General features: G+C 43.5%; 1 protein-coding gene across 1 annotated transcript; it reads right to left on the reverse strand.

Moving 5' to 3' along the window:
- Positions 1-481: 481 nt before the first annotated feature.
- LOC131585720 (myosin-1B-like) lies at positions 482-15,073 on the reverse strand. The gene is made up of 38 exons (XM_058852121.1): positions 14,855-15,073; positions 14,625-14,768; positions 14,377-14,533; positions 13,766-13,793; positions 13,553-13,667; positions 13,381-13,473; positions 13,219-13,282; positions 13,037-13,135; positions 12,833-12,936; positions 12,608-12,746; positions 12,139-12,257; positions 11,900-12,049; positions 11,153-11,323; positions 10,583-10,889; positions 10,322-10,404; positions 9,655-9,742; positions 9,443-9,560; positions 8,631-8,754; positions 8,415-8,551; positions 8,058-8,313; positions 6,806-7,048; positions 6,523-6,699; positions 6,292-6,437; positions 6,113-6,203; positions 5,635-6,024; positions 5,393-5,519; positions 5,040-5,158; positions 4,600-4,796; positions 4,042-4,225; positions 3,790-3,955; positions 3,491-3,615; positions 2,996-3,304; positions 2,644-2,847; positions 1,849-1,974; positions 1,584-1,754; positions 1,392-1,496; positions 1,154-1,249; positions 482-649 (listed from the first exon to the last, which is right to left on the reverse strand). Exons 1-38 carry the CDS (start codon positions 15,056-15,058, stop codon positions 497-499), a joined length of 5,829 nt encoding a protein of 1,942 aa, XP_058708104.1. The 5' UTR covers positions 15,059-15,073; the 3' UTR covers positions 482-496.
- Positions 15,074-17,105: the final 2,032 nt, after the last annotated feature.

Here is a 17,105-nt window from a genome sequence, read left to right on the forward strand (position 1 = left end):
TTTTAATCTTAATCAAATAAGCAACATTTTTCAATTAAGGTAAATTATATATATAGTTATGTACATATTTATATATATGTGTGTGTGTATGCTAAATGCTTAAAGAATCTTTACTCCTATTATTTTATCTTTTTCCTAAGAAGATGAAAATCACTTAAAAGAATGCAGTCTTAGTCCATCAAAGAAATGCATACTTCTCCTAGCAAGAAGAATACATCCATATAATTATTACCTTTCTTCATGCATTTTTCAAAATGCAAATGTAAAAATGCTTTGCTGCTTGATATACATTTAAATGTGAAGATGAACTGTGTACAGGTACTTCAAAAGTAATGAATGTTAGAATAAATAAATAAATAGAACATGATAGTCACTGTTCGTATGCAAGGGTCTCTACTGTCTTTATTACCTACACATAAATGATAATCACTAAAGAAAGTAACACAGAGGTTTACATTTTATGCATGCCTCAGGTCACTTTTTAGTCTTGGGAACCTCATTCCTCTTCTTCTATCTTCTTATGAATCTCCCGGCTCTTGGCTCGGAGCTTGTTGACCTGTGACTCTGCAATGTCAGCCCGCTCCTCGGCTTCCTCCAGCTCGTGCTGGATCTTGCGGAACTTGGAGAGGTTCACATTGGACAGCTCCTCCTGGGAGGGAAGAGGGAGTTGTGAAAACAACATGTATTTTTTGGTGGACATTTATTATCAGAAAAATGGGAAAACTAAAATTCAAATGCCACAGCTGGGCTAGCAGAGCAGATTCAAAACCAAGGTGAGAAGCTGCTTAGGGTGTTATGTGTGTCAGAAGAGAAAAGAATATTGTAATGTCAAATGACATTATACACAGCAAGGTCTAGGCAGAGTTCATGTCATTGTTCTGATACACAGACTGACAGCTGCTTCTAACATCCAGGGCAAGGTATAAGCAAAGCAACAGAGTGGGAAATGAGGCTTACAGCAAAACAAATAGGGTTGGGGAATTATATTTCCTCCCAAACCCAGCAAGTCTTACTCTCACATTCCCTATCTATCAAAATACCATTATGTTGCATCAAAACAGTCAAGGTTTCAAAAAGCTGTACAGAAGAAAACATGAATACAGAATTCCACCTTCCCAAGGAGAAAGTCTGGTTTGGAAAAACTGGTACTTACAGCTTCCTCAGCTTGTCTCTTGTAGGATTTCACTTTCATTTGCAGCTTGTCCACCAGATCCTGCAGCCTCAGGACATTCTTCCTGTCTTCCTCAGACTAGAGTGTTTGGCAAACAGGAAAGAGAGTCAATTCTTGATTCTGCATCACGTGAGGTTAACAATTCCCCTTGGGGATGGTGTGTGTAAAACGTGCCTTGCTGTGAGAAAACCGTGTGAGAGCAGGAGCCCTCCTGCCTTACCTGGTAGGTCAGTTCCTTCACCCTCCGCTCGTACTTGCGCACGCCCTTCACGGCTTCAGCGCTGCGCTTCTGCTCAGCATCAACCTCCCCTTCCAGCTCCCGCACCTGCAAGGACAAACCCATCCCTGCAGCTTCCCTGCCAATGTCTCTGCAAGGACACGCTCACTCAGGCACAACCCCAGCCCTACACACCCTGGCCTCCAGCTTCTGGATCTGCTTCTTCCCTCCCTTCAGTGCCAGCTGCTCGGCCTCTTCCAGACGGTGCTGCAGGTCCTTCACTGTCTGGTCCAGGTTCTTCTTCATCCTCTCCAGGTGGGCACTGGTGTCCTGCTCCTTCTTCAGCTCTTCTGCCATCATGGCCGCCTGATCAGAGCAAAGGGTCAAAGCCATTTTGGGGCTGGACATATCTGGGGGAGACTACATTCACCATCAGCAATGCCAGGAGCGCCCAACTCACATCTGTGATGGCCTTCTTGGCCTTCTCCTCAGCATTGCGGGCTTCCTGGATGGTATCCTCCATTTCACTCTGGATCTGGGAAATGTCTGTTTCCAGCTTCTTCTTGGTGTTGATCAAGCTGGTGTTCTGTTGAAGAGCATGAACATGATTTTTTTTTTGTTAGCTTGCAGTACCATATCAAGTACAGTGTAAGTGGGTTTTTTTTTAAAAAAAGTGCCATCAGATCACACTACATTCTAAGAAAGCTACTGTTATAGCAATTAATTTTTCAGACATGATGGGCCTTGGTATTTCATGCGCATCTTCCATAAAGTCTTTCCTCACAGTTTCTCAGAAAACAAGGAAGGAATTTAGACAGAAAAATTAAAAAAAATTATTTGCTTACTATTTTCAGTCTAGTGACCATAAAACTCTTGAGTTTGGATACTTACAATGACATAGTTTAATTGCATAAATGACAGAGTTAGTGTGGTCTTATTTTGTTCATGGTCAGCCTAGATTTGCCTTTACAGTCTCAAATGGAAATGTGAAAGATGCTGAACTCAAGTAAAATCTTAAGAACCTCACAAAGGTCTCTGAATTTATTAATATTAAGGTATCTATGTTGTAGTTTAGTGAAATTCATATTACATCAACATACGAAACAAAAGACTTAATGTTATCTATCACTTATTACTTCTTATTTACAGTGAAAGCCACTGCATTTAACAAAATACTGTTACAGCTCACCCAGTCCTAAGTTCATTTATTCGTATGGATCAATAGTATAAATATTAGCTATGTTTATAGACTGACCTGGCTATGGAGGAGCTGAACTCTCTCACTTGCATCCAGAAGCTCCTGCTCAGCCACTTTCCTCGACCTCTCCGTCTGCTCCAGGGCTGCCCGGAGCTCCTCAACTTCAGCCTGCAGCAGGTTTGCTCTGCGCTCCACCATGGCCACCTGCTCCTTCAGGTCATCCTGTGCTCTGACAGCATCATCCAAGTGCAGCTGAGTATCCTGGAAAGAGAAATACAACAAACTGGGAGGTGTGTGTTTTCTATTTCGGTACTTCCTATTTTCCTGTAAACTTAGAGTTGAAAGAATTGTAGCACAGGGAAAAATAATTGCTGTGTCAGAAATCAGCACATCTTAAATTTCGCCAAACCTTCAGCACTGCCTGGGTGTTTCTCAGGTTCTTCTGTGCCTCTGCAGCCTGGCGGTTTGCATGGCTCAGCTGGATCTCCATCTCATTCAGGTCTCCCTCCATCTTCTTCTTCAACCTCAGGGCTTCATTCCTGCTCCTGATCTCAGCATCCAGAGTGCTCTGCATGGAGTCCACAACTCGGAGATGATTTCTCTTCATTTGGTCAATCTCCTCATCTTTCTCTGCTATCTTTCTGTCAATCTCAGACTTCACTTGGTTGAGCTCAAGCTGCAGGCGCAGGATCTTCCCCTCCTCATGTTCCAGGGAGGCCTGGACAGGGGGACACAAACATTGATAACATTGTTAAACATTCTTCTTACATACTAGGGAACAGCAAAATATTTCCAGAAATTTCAGCTATCTGCACTCCCCAGGCAGAATAGAGAGGAATCCAGGCCTTTTCAGTCCTATTTCCTCATTTATTTACTGCAGATGCCAGTGATTATGGTCATGTACCTCAGCTTCCTCCAGAGCAGCCTGGATTTCAGATTTCTCCTGCTCAATCTGCTTCTTCACTTTCTCCAGCTCATGAATTGCCTTCCCTCCCTCTGCAATCTGCTCTGTGAGATCGGAAATCTCCTCTGCAAGGAAGGGTGAAAAGCACCATGGTCAGGCAGAGAGCTGAATGGAGAAAGGCTCTGCTGCACCAAGGGGCCAGGCATGTTCTTAACCTGCAGGCCCAGAGCCCTTAAGTGTGGCAGATGGATGAGTTTGTGAGAAAGGCCAGTGAGGGGAGCAGAGGGCCAGGGACTTACGCTGCAAGTTCTTGTTCTCCCGCTTCATTGTTTCCAGGTGGTCCAAGGACTCCTCATAGGCATTCTTCATCTTGAACAGCTCCGTGCTCAGAGAGCGCGACTCCTTCTGCGAGGCCTCCAGCTCAGCCTGCGTTTCCTCATACTTCTGCTTCCATTCTGCCAGGATCTGAAGAGAAACGGGGTGTGAGTCAGGCTGTGGCCATCACAGGGGCATGCTGTGGCCAGGAGTGCTGGTGCTGGAGGCCAAAAGACCTTGTCAAAGTTCTTCTGCTTCTTATCCAGAGCAGCACAGGCAGCATTGGATCTCTCCACATCAATCATCAGGTCCTCCACTTCATTCTGCAGCCTCTGCTTTGTCTTTTCCAGGGAGGCACATTTGGCATTGACAGCCTCAACATGTTCCTCTGCATCCTGCAGACGCTGGGCCAGCTTCTTCCTGGAAAGTGGTAAGCATAAGTAAGAAAATTGGAGCCTGTGGAGTGAAGGAGCATGTTTTTCACAAGAGCAAACATAGCCTCTTGGTACTGTGTGACTCCCAGTCACAGAGAATTATAAGATTTTTTCCAGACAGCCACTCTGTTTCCATGTCTGAATTCTGGTGGAATCCTGAAGCACTTTCCTCTCTGCCAGCCTCTCTCTGCTATTCTGGACCTTTCTGCTTTTCCCCAGTGGACACCTGCTTTCTGTCAGTTTTGTCTTTCTGTGTCCCCACCCAAAGGAGGACACTAACTTCTTCCTAACAATATCCCAGCGGGCTTCTCAAATTTCCATTCTTAGTCTCTGCCAGTGTTCTTGACATTCCCCACGTACTTGGCCTCCTCGAGCTCCTCTGTGCGCTGAATGGCGTCTGTCTCGTATTTGGTTCTCCACTGAGCCACCTCGCTGTTGGCCTTGGACATGGCTCTCTGCAGCTCCCCCTTGGCCTCCTGCTCCTCCTCATATTGTTCCCGGAGCAAGTCACAGTCGTGGCGAGCGGACTGCAGGGCGTGGGCCAGGGCGTTCTTGGCCTTGGTGAAAAAAAAGCAGTGTAAAAATGAATGGAAATATCCTGGGAAATCTCCTTGATGAGATCTTAGAAAGACCTGGGATGAGAAAGATCTGGGAATTTGCAAAAGAATTAATGGATAGACAACAGGGAAAGATACCCAATACCACTATGGGAAAACTTGCACTCCATTATCTAAGTTATTTTTGTCTCTTTCATCTTGTTGATAAACTGATTTCATATATTTAGGAAAAAGCCTTCCCACCTTTATCTCTTCCTCCAGATGCCTCTTGAGTTCCTCAATCTGTTGGGTGAACGCCTGTTTGCCTCTTGACAGCTGAGAAACCAAAGCATCCTTCTCTTCCACCTGGCGTGAATATTCACCTGAGAAAATATGCAGATACAAAATGGTTTTGATGCCGTTGATGGTGACACTGCAAACATTTGGAGATGTAAAACCAGATGATTCACAGTCCATGCTGAAACTCATAATCCCATTTCAAGCATTTCTCAGTAGATGTGACCCAAAGTGTGTTGAACAGACCATGTGCCCAGAAGAGTAATTTTTGCAAAATCTGAGACATTATTGATCTGTACATGTAGATGTTGGTGTCTCACCTGCCTCTGTCTGCAGACGAGCTCTTTGAGCATTCAGGTCATTGATTGTGCGCTGATTCTGCTCCTCCTTGGACTTAAGCTCACTGAGCTGATCTTCCAGTGTGCGGCACATCTTCTCCAGGTTGGCCTGTGTTTCAGCATAGGGAAAGTGATGAGTTAACCATTCACACTCTAAAGAAGGCCAGGTACAAGAACTGCATTGTATTCCATTGGGTCAAAGAGCCAATAAAATATTTGTGTACCTTGGCTTTGGAGACAGACTCCATGTTGCTGGCCAAGTCATCAATCTCCATCTTCATCTCACTCTTCTCCTTCTCCAGCTTCTGCTTCACACGTTGCAGGTTGTCGATCTGCTCCCCCAGCTCAGCGGTGCTGTCCGCGTGCTTCTTGCGCAGGGCGGCAGCCGTGGCTTCGTGCTGCAGCGTGGCCTCTTCCAGGTCCCGCCGCATCTTCTGGAATTCTGCCTCACGCTTCTTGTTCATATCAATCTGAGCCGCTGTGGCCCCTCCTGCTTCCTCCAGGCGCTCGCTGATCTCCTCCAGCTCCCTGGACAGGTCAGCCCGATGCTTCTCTGCTTTAGCGCGAGAGGTTCGCTCTGCCTCAATTTCCTCCTCCAGCTCCTCAATGCGCGCCTGCAGAACAGGAGGGACCCTTCACACCCGTGCCCTCCTCCTGCCTGAGCTGAGCCTGAGCAAGGGAGGGGAAGGAACAGAAACTTGCCTGCAGCTCCTTGATCTTCTTCTGAAGCTGCATGCCCAAGGCTTGTTCATCCTCAGTTTTGCTCTGGATCTGGCTGATTTCAAAGTCTTTCCTTTGGGCCAAAATGAACCGTGTTAGAGCTCAAAGAAAGAAGACAAGTGGTCCAGCCCAGCACTCAGGTGCCCCAGAGCCACACTTACTTCTTCAGTTTCTCATCCAGCTGCTGCTTATCATTCTCCAAATCCATGATGCTGTCCTGGGCCAGCTTCAGGTCTCCTTCCAGTTTCCTCTTTGCTCTCTCCAGGTCCATGCGCAGTTTCTTCTCTTGCTCCAGGGACCCTTCCAGCTAAACACAACAAGACCTTCAGTGCTCTACCAGCCAGCTCAGGCTCCATCCCTGTCCTGTTCCTGCTCTGTGTCTGTGTGCTTACATCATCCACTTGCTGTTCCAGCTTGGTCTTGGCTTTGGTCAGAGTATTGACTTTGTCCTCCTCTGCCTGCAGGTCATCCAGGGTCTGCTGATGGGCCTCTTGGAGGGCTTTCTTCTCTTTTGTCAGCTTGGCAATGGTCTCATCCAGGCCTGCCATCTCCTCAGTCAGGTTTTTCACCTTTAGGAAGAAGGGAAAAAATATAAAGAAAGGAAATAGATATAGAAGTTCTGTAATGGCACTCAAGCCATTTTCTGGAGTGTAAGTGACAGGTTCTACCTCATACCTTGTTTTCGGTGGCGTGTTTTTCCTTCTCCACCTTGGCCAGTGTTAGCTCAAGGTCATCAATATCTTTCTTCAGTTCTGAACATTCATCCTCCAGTTTCCTCTTCTTGGCTGTCAGCTCAGCATTAATTTCCTCTTCATCCTCTGCTCTTTCAGTCACCTCCTTAATTTTAGCTTCCAGCTGTATTTTTGTTTTGATGAGCTGGTCACACCTTTCCTCAGCATCAGCCAAAGCATCTGCTTCCTATTAGAACAACATGGATTTGTTTGCTAAATGCAACTGTTCACAAAAGCTGAAAAGATAAATGGTATTTCTTGCTCAGGAAAAGAAACATGGTATTATTCTTTTTTGTTTTCCTTTAGGAAGGGATTATTTTTCCTATCCTCTTTAAATCAGATTAGGGTTTTATTCTGTTTCTGTTTTTTTTCCTCTCATCAATTTTTCTCTCTCATTTTTCTTATGGATAAGATGATAATATCCAGTAATACTTTTATTCTCAAGAATTTTGATTACTTTCTCTGAAATTTAAGTACTGTATATCAATATGTAGATATTCTTTCTGTTTTAGCTTTTTATCAGCTTTTCTTGTCTATAGTAACTTTGAATTAATTTTCTTTGAGCGAGATAAATTGATATGTAGTCTAGGTGCCATCAGAGGTTTCAATTTGAACCTGACTTTATTTTGAATCTTTGATACACATATCTAAAGACTCAAGGTAATGTTTAAATATTGACCAATGGCTTGATCTCACAGTGGAATTAGAAGGTACATATAGGGCTGTGACAGAATGCGGAGGGTTTTTGTGTCCTTCTGGAAAAGTGGTTGCAGACCATGTGACATAACATATATCATAGAAAATTACATAGAGGTTTTTTTTTTTGTCTACTGATTGAAACCAGACTAAGTTGTCAAATTAATTGCTCTACAGACTCTGCATACTATAAATATTAAATCTCCAGTAACTACATTGGATTATATTGTGGTTATATTATCCATATTATCCGTATTATCCATATAATCCATATATATTGGATTATATTGTGGTTATATTGTGAACTTGGAGAAACAAACCTATGTGCATACATCCTTCAAAAGTCATTCCAAAACTAGAACATTATATTCTAATGGTGACACTGAGTGGTCTGAATTTTACCTTCAATTATTCATAATATTTTCTCAGGCAATTTATTGTGTAACATGAGAGTTATGTGTTGTAAATATACCATGAAGAAATACTCTAACGATACCTACAGATTGCACTTGGAGCTGCAGGTCATTCTTTTCCTGCATTAGAGATGCCATTTTCTCCTCCAGTTCCTTCCGCTTTGCCTCAGACTTTGCAAGCTCTTCCTTGGTTTTCTCAAACTCCCCCTTCATGTTGGCCATTTCCTTCTCAGACTCTGCACTCTTCAGCAAGGGCTTGATCTTGAAGAACAGCTTCATCCATGGCCAGTGTTTGACATTCATGAATGAACGAACGTTGTACTGGATGCAGAAGATGGACTCTCTGAGGCATAATTAAAAAGTATAATGAATACTCTCAGTCTGGCAAATATCAACTCTTTCCCAAGAGCAAAATTGCTTGAACTGAAGAAGAGGAAGGTGTACCTGCGCTCCACCATTCTCTGGTACTCCACTCTCATCAGGAAGCCCCTGCACCTGGCCTGGGTGCGGGTGATGAGCTGTGCCAGCTTCTCATCCCTCATCTCCTCCAGGAGTCCCAGCAGCCCAGCTTTGAAGAACACCTTGAGAGAGGGAATGTTGCAGCACATCACTGTCAGGTAGAGCAAAGCCCAGGGATGCAGTGAATGGGGGGGTTTGTACCTTGGTGTGTCCAAATTTGTACTGGGTGTGGTCCACATCGATTGAGCCAAGGAGCTTCTCAGAAGCCTTCTTGCTGTCAATGAACTGTCCCTCGGGGATGGCACTGGCATTAAGCACCTTGTATCTGTGGAATCAGAGGAAATAGGAGGAAGACAATGTCCAGTTATAAGATTGTTCCATTTACTGAAACCACGAGCAGTGTTTGCAGCAGAATCAGACTGAGGAAGTTGGAATTTCATCCCTTATTTAGAGATGCCCTTCCGATGAAGTTTTAACCTGGCAACAAATTTAAGGAAATTTTTCCAGTCTTAAGGGGACCAGCCATGATGAAGAGGACATTGATTTCCAGTCAGTTCAATCCCATTCTTTTACTGAAGCTCTGCTGTAGAAAATTGCTTGAGTGGAACATTGCCACTTTCCCATACTCTGTATTGGAGAAAAGCCTCTTCCCCTGAATCTGGCGGCTGATGCAATACAAGGAACTCTTAGTTTGTAGTTTTTACCTAAGAGCCTGCCTCCACCGATCCCCAAGTGCATTTATTAGTATTGTAAACACTGACTTCTGTAGCTCTACTGAGCTTCTATACTCAGATGCCCCAGCAGTCAGTGAGGACACCTGACACTCTTCATTTCTCAACAATTTTTCTTTTGCTAGCCATTTATATTGCCTTTTGTTATGCACCCCAACATTCCCTTTTCTTCCAGTTATAACCAGAAAGAGCTAGTGTTAAAAAATATCCTCAAGTAAAAAAATAGTTAAGAAGTAAAACATGGGCACGAAAGACAGAATGGGAATCAGAAAGGAAACTGACCTCTGTTTGAAGTCAGCATAGAGGATTCTGCTGGGGAACCCTTTCCTGCAAATCCTGATCCCTTCCAGCACGCCGTTACAGCGCAGCTGGTGCAGCACCAGCTCGTGCTCCATGGCACCTAAGCAATAAGACAATTATTTTATAATTCATGGTAAAACATAAAGAATAATGGCTGCATCACACTATTTTTTATCTCTGCTTGGGGTTCTTACCAGGTGTTTTAGACTCATTGGGGATGATACAGCGCACAAAATGTGGGTGAGTGCTCCTCAGATTGGTCATCAGCTTGTTGAGATTTTCCTGTGGGTTCATGAGTAAAGGTTTAGGAAATAGTACCTCCTCAGTTACAATTTCAGATGTGAGAAAAGTCTTATTAATAGATTTGCAATTCCCAACTATAGCCATTTTAATGTGGGTTTTCTTCTGTCTTTCACTCTTGAGCAGGAGAGAAAGTCACAAAAGTTTGCAGTGTTTTTATCAGAGTGGGGGATATACCCACTTAGCCAGAACACCTATGGAGTATAGTGACCAGTTGGTCATAGCAAAAAGCATAATTTTGAGTGAAAGAAGTTTCTTTGTAATAACCATATTCTTATTGTTTGTACCTTTTTGTGTAGCCTGAGCTCAGGCTACATAAGCAAAAATGTTTTTCCAGCATTTGAAGAAAGGTGAGATCAATATATATCTTCCTCAGCTGGCCTCAGCTGACTTGTTTATGAATAACCAAAGAATTTTTCTTGATACAGAAAAATGTTAAGAGATGAAGTTAAATGGCCTTGTTGAAGCTAGAGTGAGGTTTTTACAATCTTCAAACCAAACCAAACAAACAAACAAAAAACAATACAGGAAAGAAGTGGAGACAATTACTTCTGTACTCACCCTGAAAAGAGCTGAGACGGTCTGGAAAGAAGAACCCTTCTTCTTGCCTCCCTTCTTGCCACCACCACCACCACCACTGGCCTCTGAAGAACACCAAAAAATAAAGAAAACAAAGAGATGGCTTCACAGTTTGAAAGACCAAGTTTTTTCACATATACCATTGATTATAAGAATGGAACATAGAGAAGAACAATAGCAGATATTCATGGCTCAGGTAGAGACATTAAATAAATGTGGAAATAAGAATTATAGAGAACTGACCTGCCTCTCCTCCAGCAGAGGCAAAGAGTAAGGCCAGGGTCTTCAGGGATGACTTCTGATAGAGCCCCACAACAGTTTCATTCAGAGGGTCCTTGTTTTTGTCAAGCCAGCCAGTGATGTTGTAGTCCACTGTTCCAGCATAGTGCACCAGGGAGAAGTGGGCCTCAGCCTTGCCTTTGCCAGGCTTGGGCTTCTGGAAGTTGTTGGACTTGCCCAGGTGCTGGTCATAGAGCTTGTTCTTGAAAGAGGTGTCAGTTGCCTTGGGGAACATGCACTCCTCTTCCAGGATGGAGAAGATGCCCATGGGCTGGGAGAAATCACAAGGAAGGAGGGACGACAAGGTGAAAAGGCAAAAAGACTCAGAGATGAAATAACTTCCTGAGTTGGACAATATTACTGCTCACAGGGATTGTTCTGCTCAGCAAAGTGTAAAATAATATAAACTGCATATCTGCAGTATCATATTTACCATTTCAAGCTGCATTTAGAAATATATATAAAATTGATACATTTCTGAAAATACCTCACATTATGAGGTAAATTCATTCACATTGTGAATTACAGAAATACCTTTTCTATGAGCTCAATGCAGGCAGCCAGGTCCATGCCAAAGTCAATGAACTCCCATTCAATCCCCTCCTTCTTGTACTCCTCCTGCTCCAGCACGAACATGTGGTGGTTGAAGAACTGTTGCAGTTTCTCATTGGTGAAGTTGATGCACAGCTGCTCCAGGCTGTTGAACTGCACAGTTACAAATCAAGATTATTATTTATGTAAATTAAGTGAGTTAGGGATAAAGAACAGTGCTGGTTAATTGTACCAAACACAGGAAAATCTGTAAGTCTTTATTGATCCAGCAGTTTGGAACTTCGGTCAAGGTGTCTCTTTTGTCAACCTGAACTTTATCCATATATTTATGACTCCAGAAGCTTGGATAATTTTAATAATTCAGACTTTTTCAGCTCTGATATCTACTAGACAGCACTAATTCAGTTGCAGGAGAGTCCACTGAACAGCACACATTCACAAATGTTGATTTCAAATCCTGTGCCAAACCTTCAGCAAAAAATCTGCACTTAGGGATTTCATTGGCATATGTGCAAACCAAAAACCTATTTTCAATTAAGATCCTGTGGGAATCAGAATGCTCTAGAAAGGATCACTATACTATAAAGGATCAAACCATTTATTAAAAGAAAAACAAAAGCAAAAACAAACTAAACAAACAAAACAAACAAACAAACCATTCTTTCTGAAGTATTTTGTCACATAATAGTGTGACTTTAAGAAGCAAGCTAATAAACACTTTCTCCTTACATCAAAGATCTCAAAGCCAGCAATGTCCAGGACACCAATGAAGTACTGCCTGGGCTGCTTCGTGTCCAGCTGTTGGTTGATGCGAACAACCATCCACAGGAACATCTTCTCAAAGACAGCCTTTGCCAGGGCACCCACTGAATTGTATACCTGAAATGCAGAAGAGGAAGCATGCAGTTACATGCAGGACAACAGAGAAAGTCCAGAGAACCTATCCACAAAACAGAGGGTTTTGTTACCTGCTGCACAGTTTGGCCCTTGGTCACGTATTCATTCCCCACCTTGACGCGGGGGTAGCAGAGGGCCTTGAGCAGATCTGCTGAGTTCAGACCCATCAGGTAGGCAGCCTTGTCAGCAACTGAACAGCAAAACAATCAGTTGTTAAGGTACCAGCAGACATTACTGTTCCCTTAAAAAATATATTAAAGGGCAATTCCAGTAAAAATTAAAAGATTAGTAAAGATTAAAAATGGGCATGTGCTAACAGCAGCACTCTTTGGGAGACACTGCACCTACAGTTTGCATTATTCAAAATAATCTGAGTTATGTTCCTCCAAAGAATTCCTCTGGCCAGCACCCACTGCTTTTCCACATCACTGGCACTGGGGAAATATGCAGGCTGAGTCAATCATTCTGACCCTGACATGCTGCCTTTAACTGAGTGAGTGTTCTCTGTCTTCCATGCTCTGGGATGGGTTGTGCTGGTACCTTCAGTGCCATCAGGCTCTGCCTGCTCCTCGCGCTGCTTCTGCTTGAACTTCAGGTTCCCATAGTGCATGACAGCCCCTGTCAGCTTGTAGATGGCTGTTTTCTCATCAGCAGTGAAACCCAGGATGTCAATGGCGCTCTAATGAAAGAGTTGTTGGGTTGAGTACCCCAGCTGTTAAAGGTCAGAGAAATGAAACTTCACCTAAGAAAACTTCTGCTACTTACGTCGGTGGCCATTAGCTCCTCCTGGTCATTAATGCTGGGAACTGTGATTTCACCTTGACTCACGTACAGATAGTCATAGGGGTTGGTGGTGATCAGTAACATCTCTGGAGAGAAGGACAAAACCCAGCCAGGTCAAATTGGCACAGAAAGGAATTGAGCATTGTTCCATGACCTTTGCCTGGAGGAGTTAGTGATCTTTCCTACCAATTAGCTCTGGCTTCTTGTTGGACATGATCTGATAAAAGATGTGGTAGCTCCTTTCCGCCTTGAGCTGGAAAGTGACTCTGGACTTCTCCAGCAGATCTGGCAAGGATGATAGGACAGAGTCAAGCACAAGAAGTGGAGAAGGCTGGAAGGAAGGGGATCAGGCCAGAAGGGTGTCTTACATGTTTCAATGTCAGCAGAAGCCAGTTTGCCTGTGGCACCAAAATGGATTCTGATGAATTTACCCTGAAAGCAGCAGGAAAGTCAATTGAGAACTATTTTACCAATCTGGACAGCAAGAATATTCAAATTGGTGTTGACAGTTGTCCCAAGTAACAACTCACAAAGCGTGAGGAGTTGTCGTTCCTCACGGTCTTGGCGTTTCCAAAGGCCTCCAGCAGTGGGTTGGCGCTGATGATTTGATCCTCAAGTGTCCCCTGAAATAGAAGTCTTCTTGTCATCATCTGGCTCTTCAAGAAATTGGATAGTTGCAGGTTTCTAGCCCTGGGACCTCACCTGCATTTTGCCTGATGGCTGCTCCTCCTTCTTCTTGTCCCCACTGGCTGCAATTGTTGCAAAGTACTGGATGACACGCTTTGTGTTCACAGTCTTCCCAGCACCGGATTCTCCGCTGCCCAAGGCAAGAGAGAAGCAGAGGGAGCGTGGTCAGGCAGGAGGTCCCCTGGCACCGGGCAGCCCCGCAGGGACCCGCGCAGGGGGTGTACGTACGTGATCAGGATGGACTGGTTCTCCCGATCTGTGAAGAGACAGAAACAAATACACTTTGTAAATGAAGAACACAAAAATACTGAAAATTAATTTAAGTCATGGCAAGGAAAAAAAACGGCACTTTCTTCTTTGTTTACTCCTAAACCTTTTTTTCCATTTCAATTCCTTGCAAAGCGATTTGCATTTGCACTCCTTCCTTGAAACATATTCATGGAGGTCTATCCAAATATCATAGGGAAGGCCCATGTCATTTTTAAAGATCCTTTCCAGCACAAAACATTCTGTTATTCTATCATGCATGAGGAGACATATTCTGTTTCTCTGTTCCACTCTATGTTCTTTTCCTTCTCCTGCATACAGTAAATTGTTTTAATTTTCTGCTACACAGACTGCTTGTAGAGCAGCAGAGAAAGAGAGAGTAAAGACCCATGGCAAATGAACCCTGATCATGGGTAACACTTTGGAACTCAATAACACAGAGACAGAAAGGAATGAACAAGGCAGAAGCAGAACTCCCAGCACTACATAATCCTGTTTCATTTTTCATGACTAGGTTTTATCAAGATAAAGCAAACAGTTGTGATCTGATGCTTATGATGAGAGGCACTCACCAGTCAGCATGAACTGATAGGCATTGTCAGAGATGGAGAAGATGTGTGGAGGGGCCTCCTGGCGCTTCTTGCCTCGGTAGGCCAACACCACCTCGGGGTTGTACACCGGCAGCCACTTGTAGGGGTTGACAGTGACACAGAAGAGACCCGAGTAGGTCTGTGAGGAAGGGACACAGCACATTGGCTTCCCCTGAGCCTGGCCCAGCAGTTGCTGAGGCTGCCCAAAGGAAGCTGCTGCTGCCACTTACGTAGATCATCCAGGCTGCGTAACGCTCTTTGAGGTTGTACAGCACGGCGGGTTCGTGGAGGTGGGTCATCATGGCCATGTCCTCAATCTTGTCATACTTGGGAGGGTTCATGGAGAAGATTTGATCTTCCTTCACCGTCAGGGTCTGTCAGAGGGCAGGAAGGTACATGCATGTCAGCTAAGAGCAGAGTGGGAATGAACGGGTGTTTGTAAATCTTGCATTTTACTCACCTCTCCCCCTTCAGTCTTGACAGTGACTTTTCCTGATTCCCTGCTTGTGATTGTGCTCTTCACATAGGACTCCTTTGCGTGTACCACGAAGACAGATGACTTGGCATCAAAAGGTTTGTTCTGGGCCTCAATTCTCTCCTTTTCCGATTTTCGGAGGTAAGGAGCTGCCTCCCCAAAGATGGCCATCTCAGAATCCGAAGACATGGCTGTGGTTTACTGCGTGCAGCAAGGCACGGCCCTGAAATGGAGAGGCAGTTCTCAGTGAAGGGGGAAATTTTTAACAGCAACCTTAAGCTTTTTAGTGTTCTGCTTTGCCTATTATTAGGGTCTTTCTTTCTGCTTCACCTGCTTTTTACCCTAGATGTCTTTAAGTCTTCTTTAATCTTAAAGAAGATAGGTGTCTTTGATTGAGGTTTTTTCCCATTTTTCCAGTTTACACTTTCAGTTCATTAGATTTCACCGTGTTTTAGTGGGCTAGGCAGAAAATTAGATTGATTGGCAGATTCACTGGTAATCAAAGATGCAGCAGAAATACCAAGCAGAAGCAGAAGAGATACCAAGGGAAGTCATCAAAATTATGAAAGTCCACTTATATTCTTTCTCTCTCTCCCATTTCAGCCCATGTAATTTTGCCAACTATAGAGATGGAGTATCATCAGGGAAAAGATATGGAGTAAGCAGAAGCAGAAGTCTGAGTTGTCTATGCAAACCTTTGTTTTCTGTAGAGAAATCAGGGGTTTTTTTCTTCTCCAATTGTCCTCCCTTTTCCTGTTCAAGCTCACCCTTTAATATTAACTTGTATAGAAATGGAAAAATTCTTAACAAAAAACATTTGGAGGAATTTGACAAGATCTTAACTATACATGTGCTGTTTATTCACCTTTTCTTTCCTGGATTTCTGTTTACAATCTTTTAAGAGTTCTGTGTGTAAGAGGTCAACTATTTTCCAGCAGGTACCAAACAAACGCATCCAACACAGGAAATTTGCTCTTTTAGACAGCACAGCTCAGGTAGGATTGCACTGCTTTAGTGTGCACAGGTGTAAAGGGATATGGGAAGTGGCCTCAGAAATGCATAGAAAAAGCAAACCTGGAGTCTGTTCCTACAGAGTAAGTAAATCAGTCTTACCTGTGTCACCAGTTGACTCTCTGGAAGCTGGTCAATACTGAAAAAGAGAAGTGACAACTCCTTTCTTATCTTTGCACAGTCTCAACAAGTCACAGGGCAAAAACGTTCTAGTGACTTCAAGAGAGAGGGAACATGTCCACTGAGACAGACAGTTCTTTGAGGAAAGCAGTTCCACAGGCAGCAGGAATGCTGTGGGATTCTGCCAGCACCCAGCTATCCCTATTCTTACCTTTAATCCTTCCACAGAGACAGAACAGGCTTGTCCCACCAGCACTTTTATAGGTTCTGGTTTGCACATTCAATTCCCTCCTCCTCTTTCTTAGGTCAAAAAATTTTTGGCAAAGCATTGTTTGGCAAACTTGACTGAGTACATGATTCGAATTCATGCTTGTGGATATATTTAGAAATATTTGAGGTCTTCCTAGCTATGTGAATAAATCTACTATAAATATTATGACTAGGAATCTAGGAAGGAGGAAGTGCAGTCCAGCAAATAGAGCACGACACTGGATCTTGGAATTGTTGGCTTGTCTTCTCCTGTTAATTGCTGTTTGACATATAAGATATGTATGTCTCAGGACTCAGCAGTAGTGAGAAGGATTACTATTACAAGAGCTTTGGAGGAAACCTATTTTGAAATATTCTGGAAATAAAGAATAAGAATAATATAGTATAGTCTAATTCCAAGACTGGATGACCATATCATGCTTGTGCTACTGCACCTATTTACAACTCCTTAGCTTTTTGGTGGGTACTTTCAAAAGATCAGATAAGACAGATTATCCCCCTTGATTTATAAATTGAATTACATCTTTTTTCTTCTGTTGAAGTGTTAATGATCAGCTGTGATTTGAAATTCAATTTTAAAGGTATTATTTTGACATTCTCCATATCTGGCTATGCCGGTTTGCTCTGATGTATGTCCATCAGAAATTTCACTGAGGTCACACTAGCAGGAATTCCTAAGGATGCATTTTACGTCTTTCATCATTTAGGTTTATTGGCAGCTTTAACTCACTATTTTAGAAACCTTGGACAGTGGCTGTGGTTACCAAATGCAAGAATGGGATTTAGATCCCAAGCTGTCCTCCTCCAGCGTTCCCAAGCACAGACACAAATGCCA

The sequence above is a fragment of the Poecile atricapillus genome, chromosome 17 (assembly GCF_030490865.1).
Source record: "Poecile atricapillus isolate bPoeAtr1 chromosome 17, bPoeAtr1.hap1, whole genome shotgun sequence".
NCBI lineage: Eukaryota > Metazoa > Chordata > Aves > Passeriformes > Paridae > Poecile > Poecile atricapillus.

Excerpts from the sequence above, each read along its gene's own strand:
- LOC131585720 (XM_058852121.1), bottom strand. The coding sequence starts at position 15,058 with ATGTCTTCGGATTCTGAGATGGCCATCTTTGGGGAGGCAGCTCCTTAC. Across the intron at positions 6,700-6,805 it reads AACACGCCACCGAAAACAAG|GTGAAAAACCTGACTGAGGA; the intron begins GTATGAGGTAGA and ends TTCTTCCTAAAG. Across the intron at positions 4,226-4,599 it reads GAGGAGCTCGAGGAGGCCAA|GAAGAAGCTGGCCCAGCGTC; the intron begins GTACGTGGGGAA and ends ACCACTTTCCAG.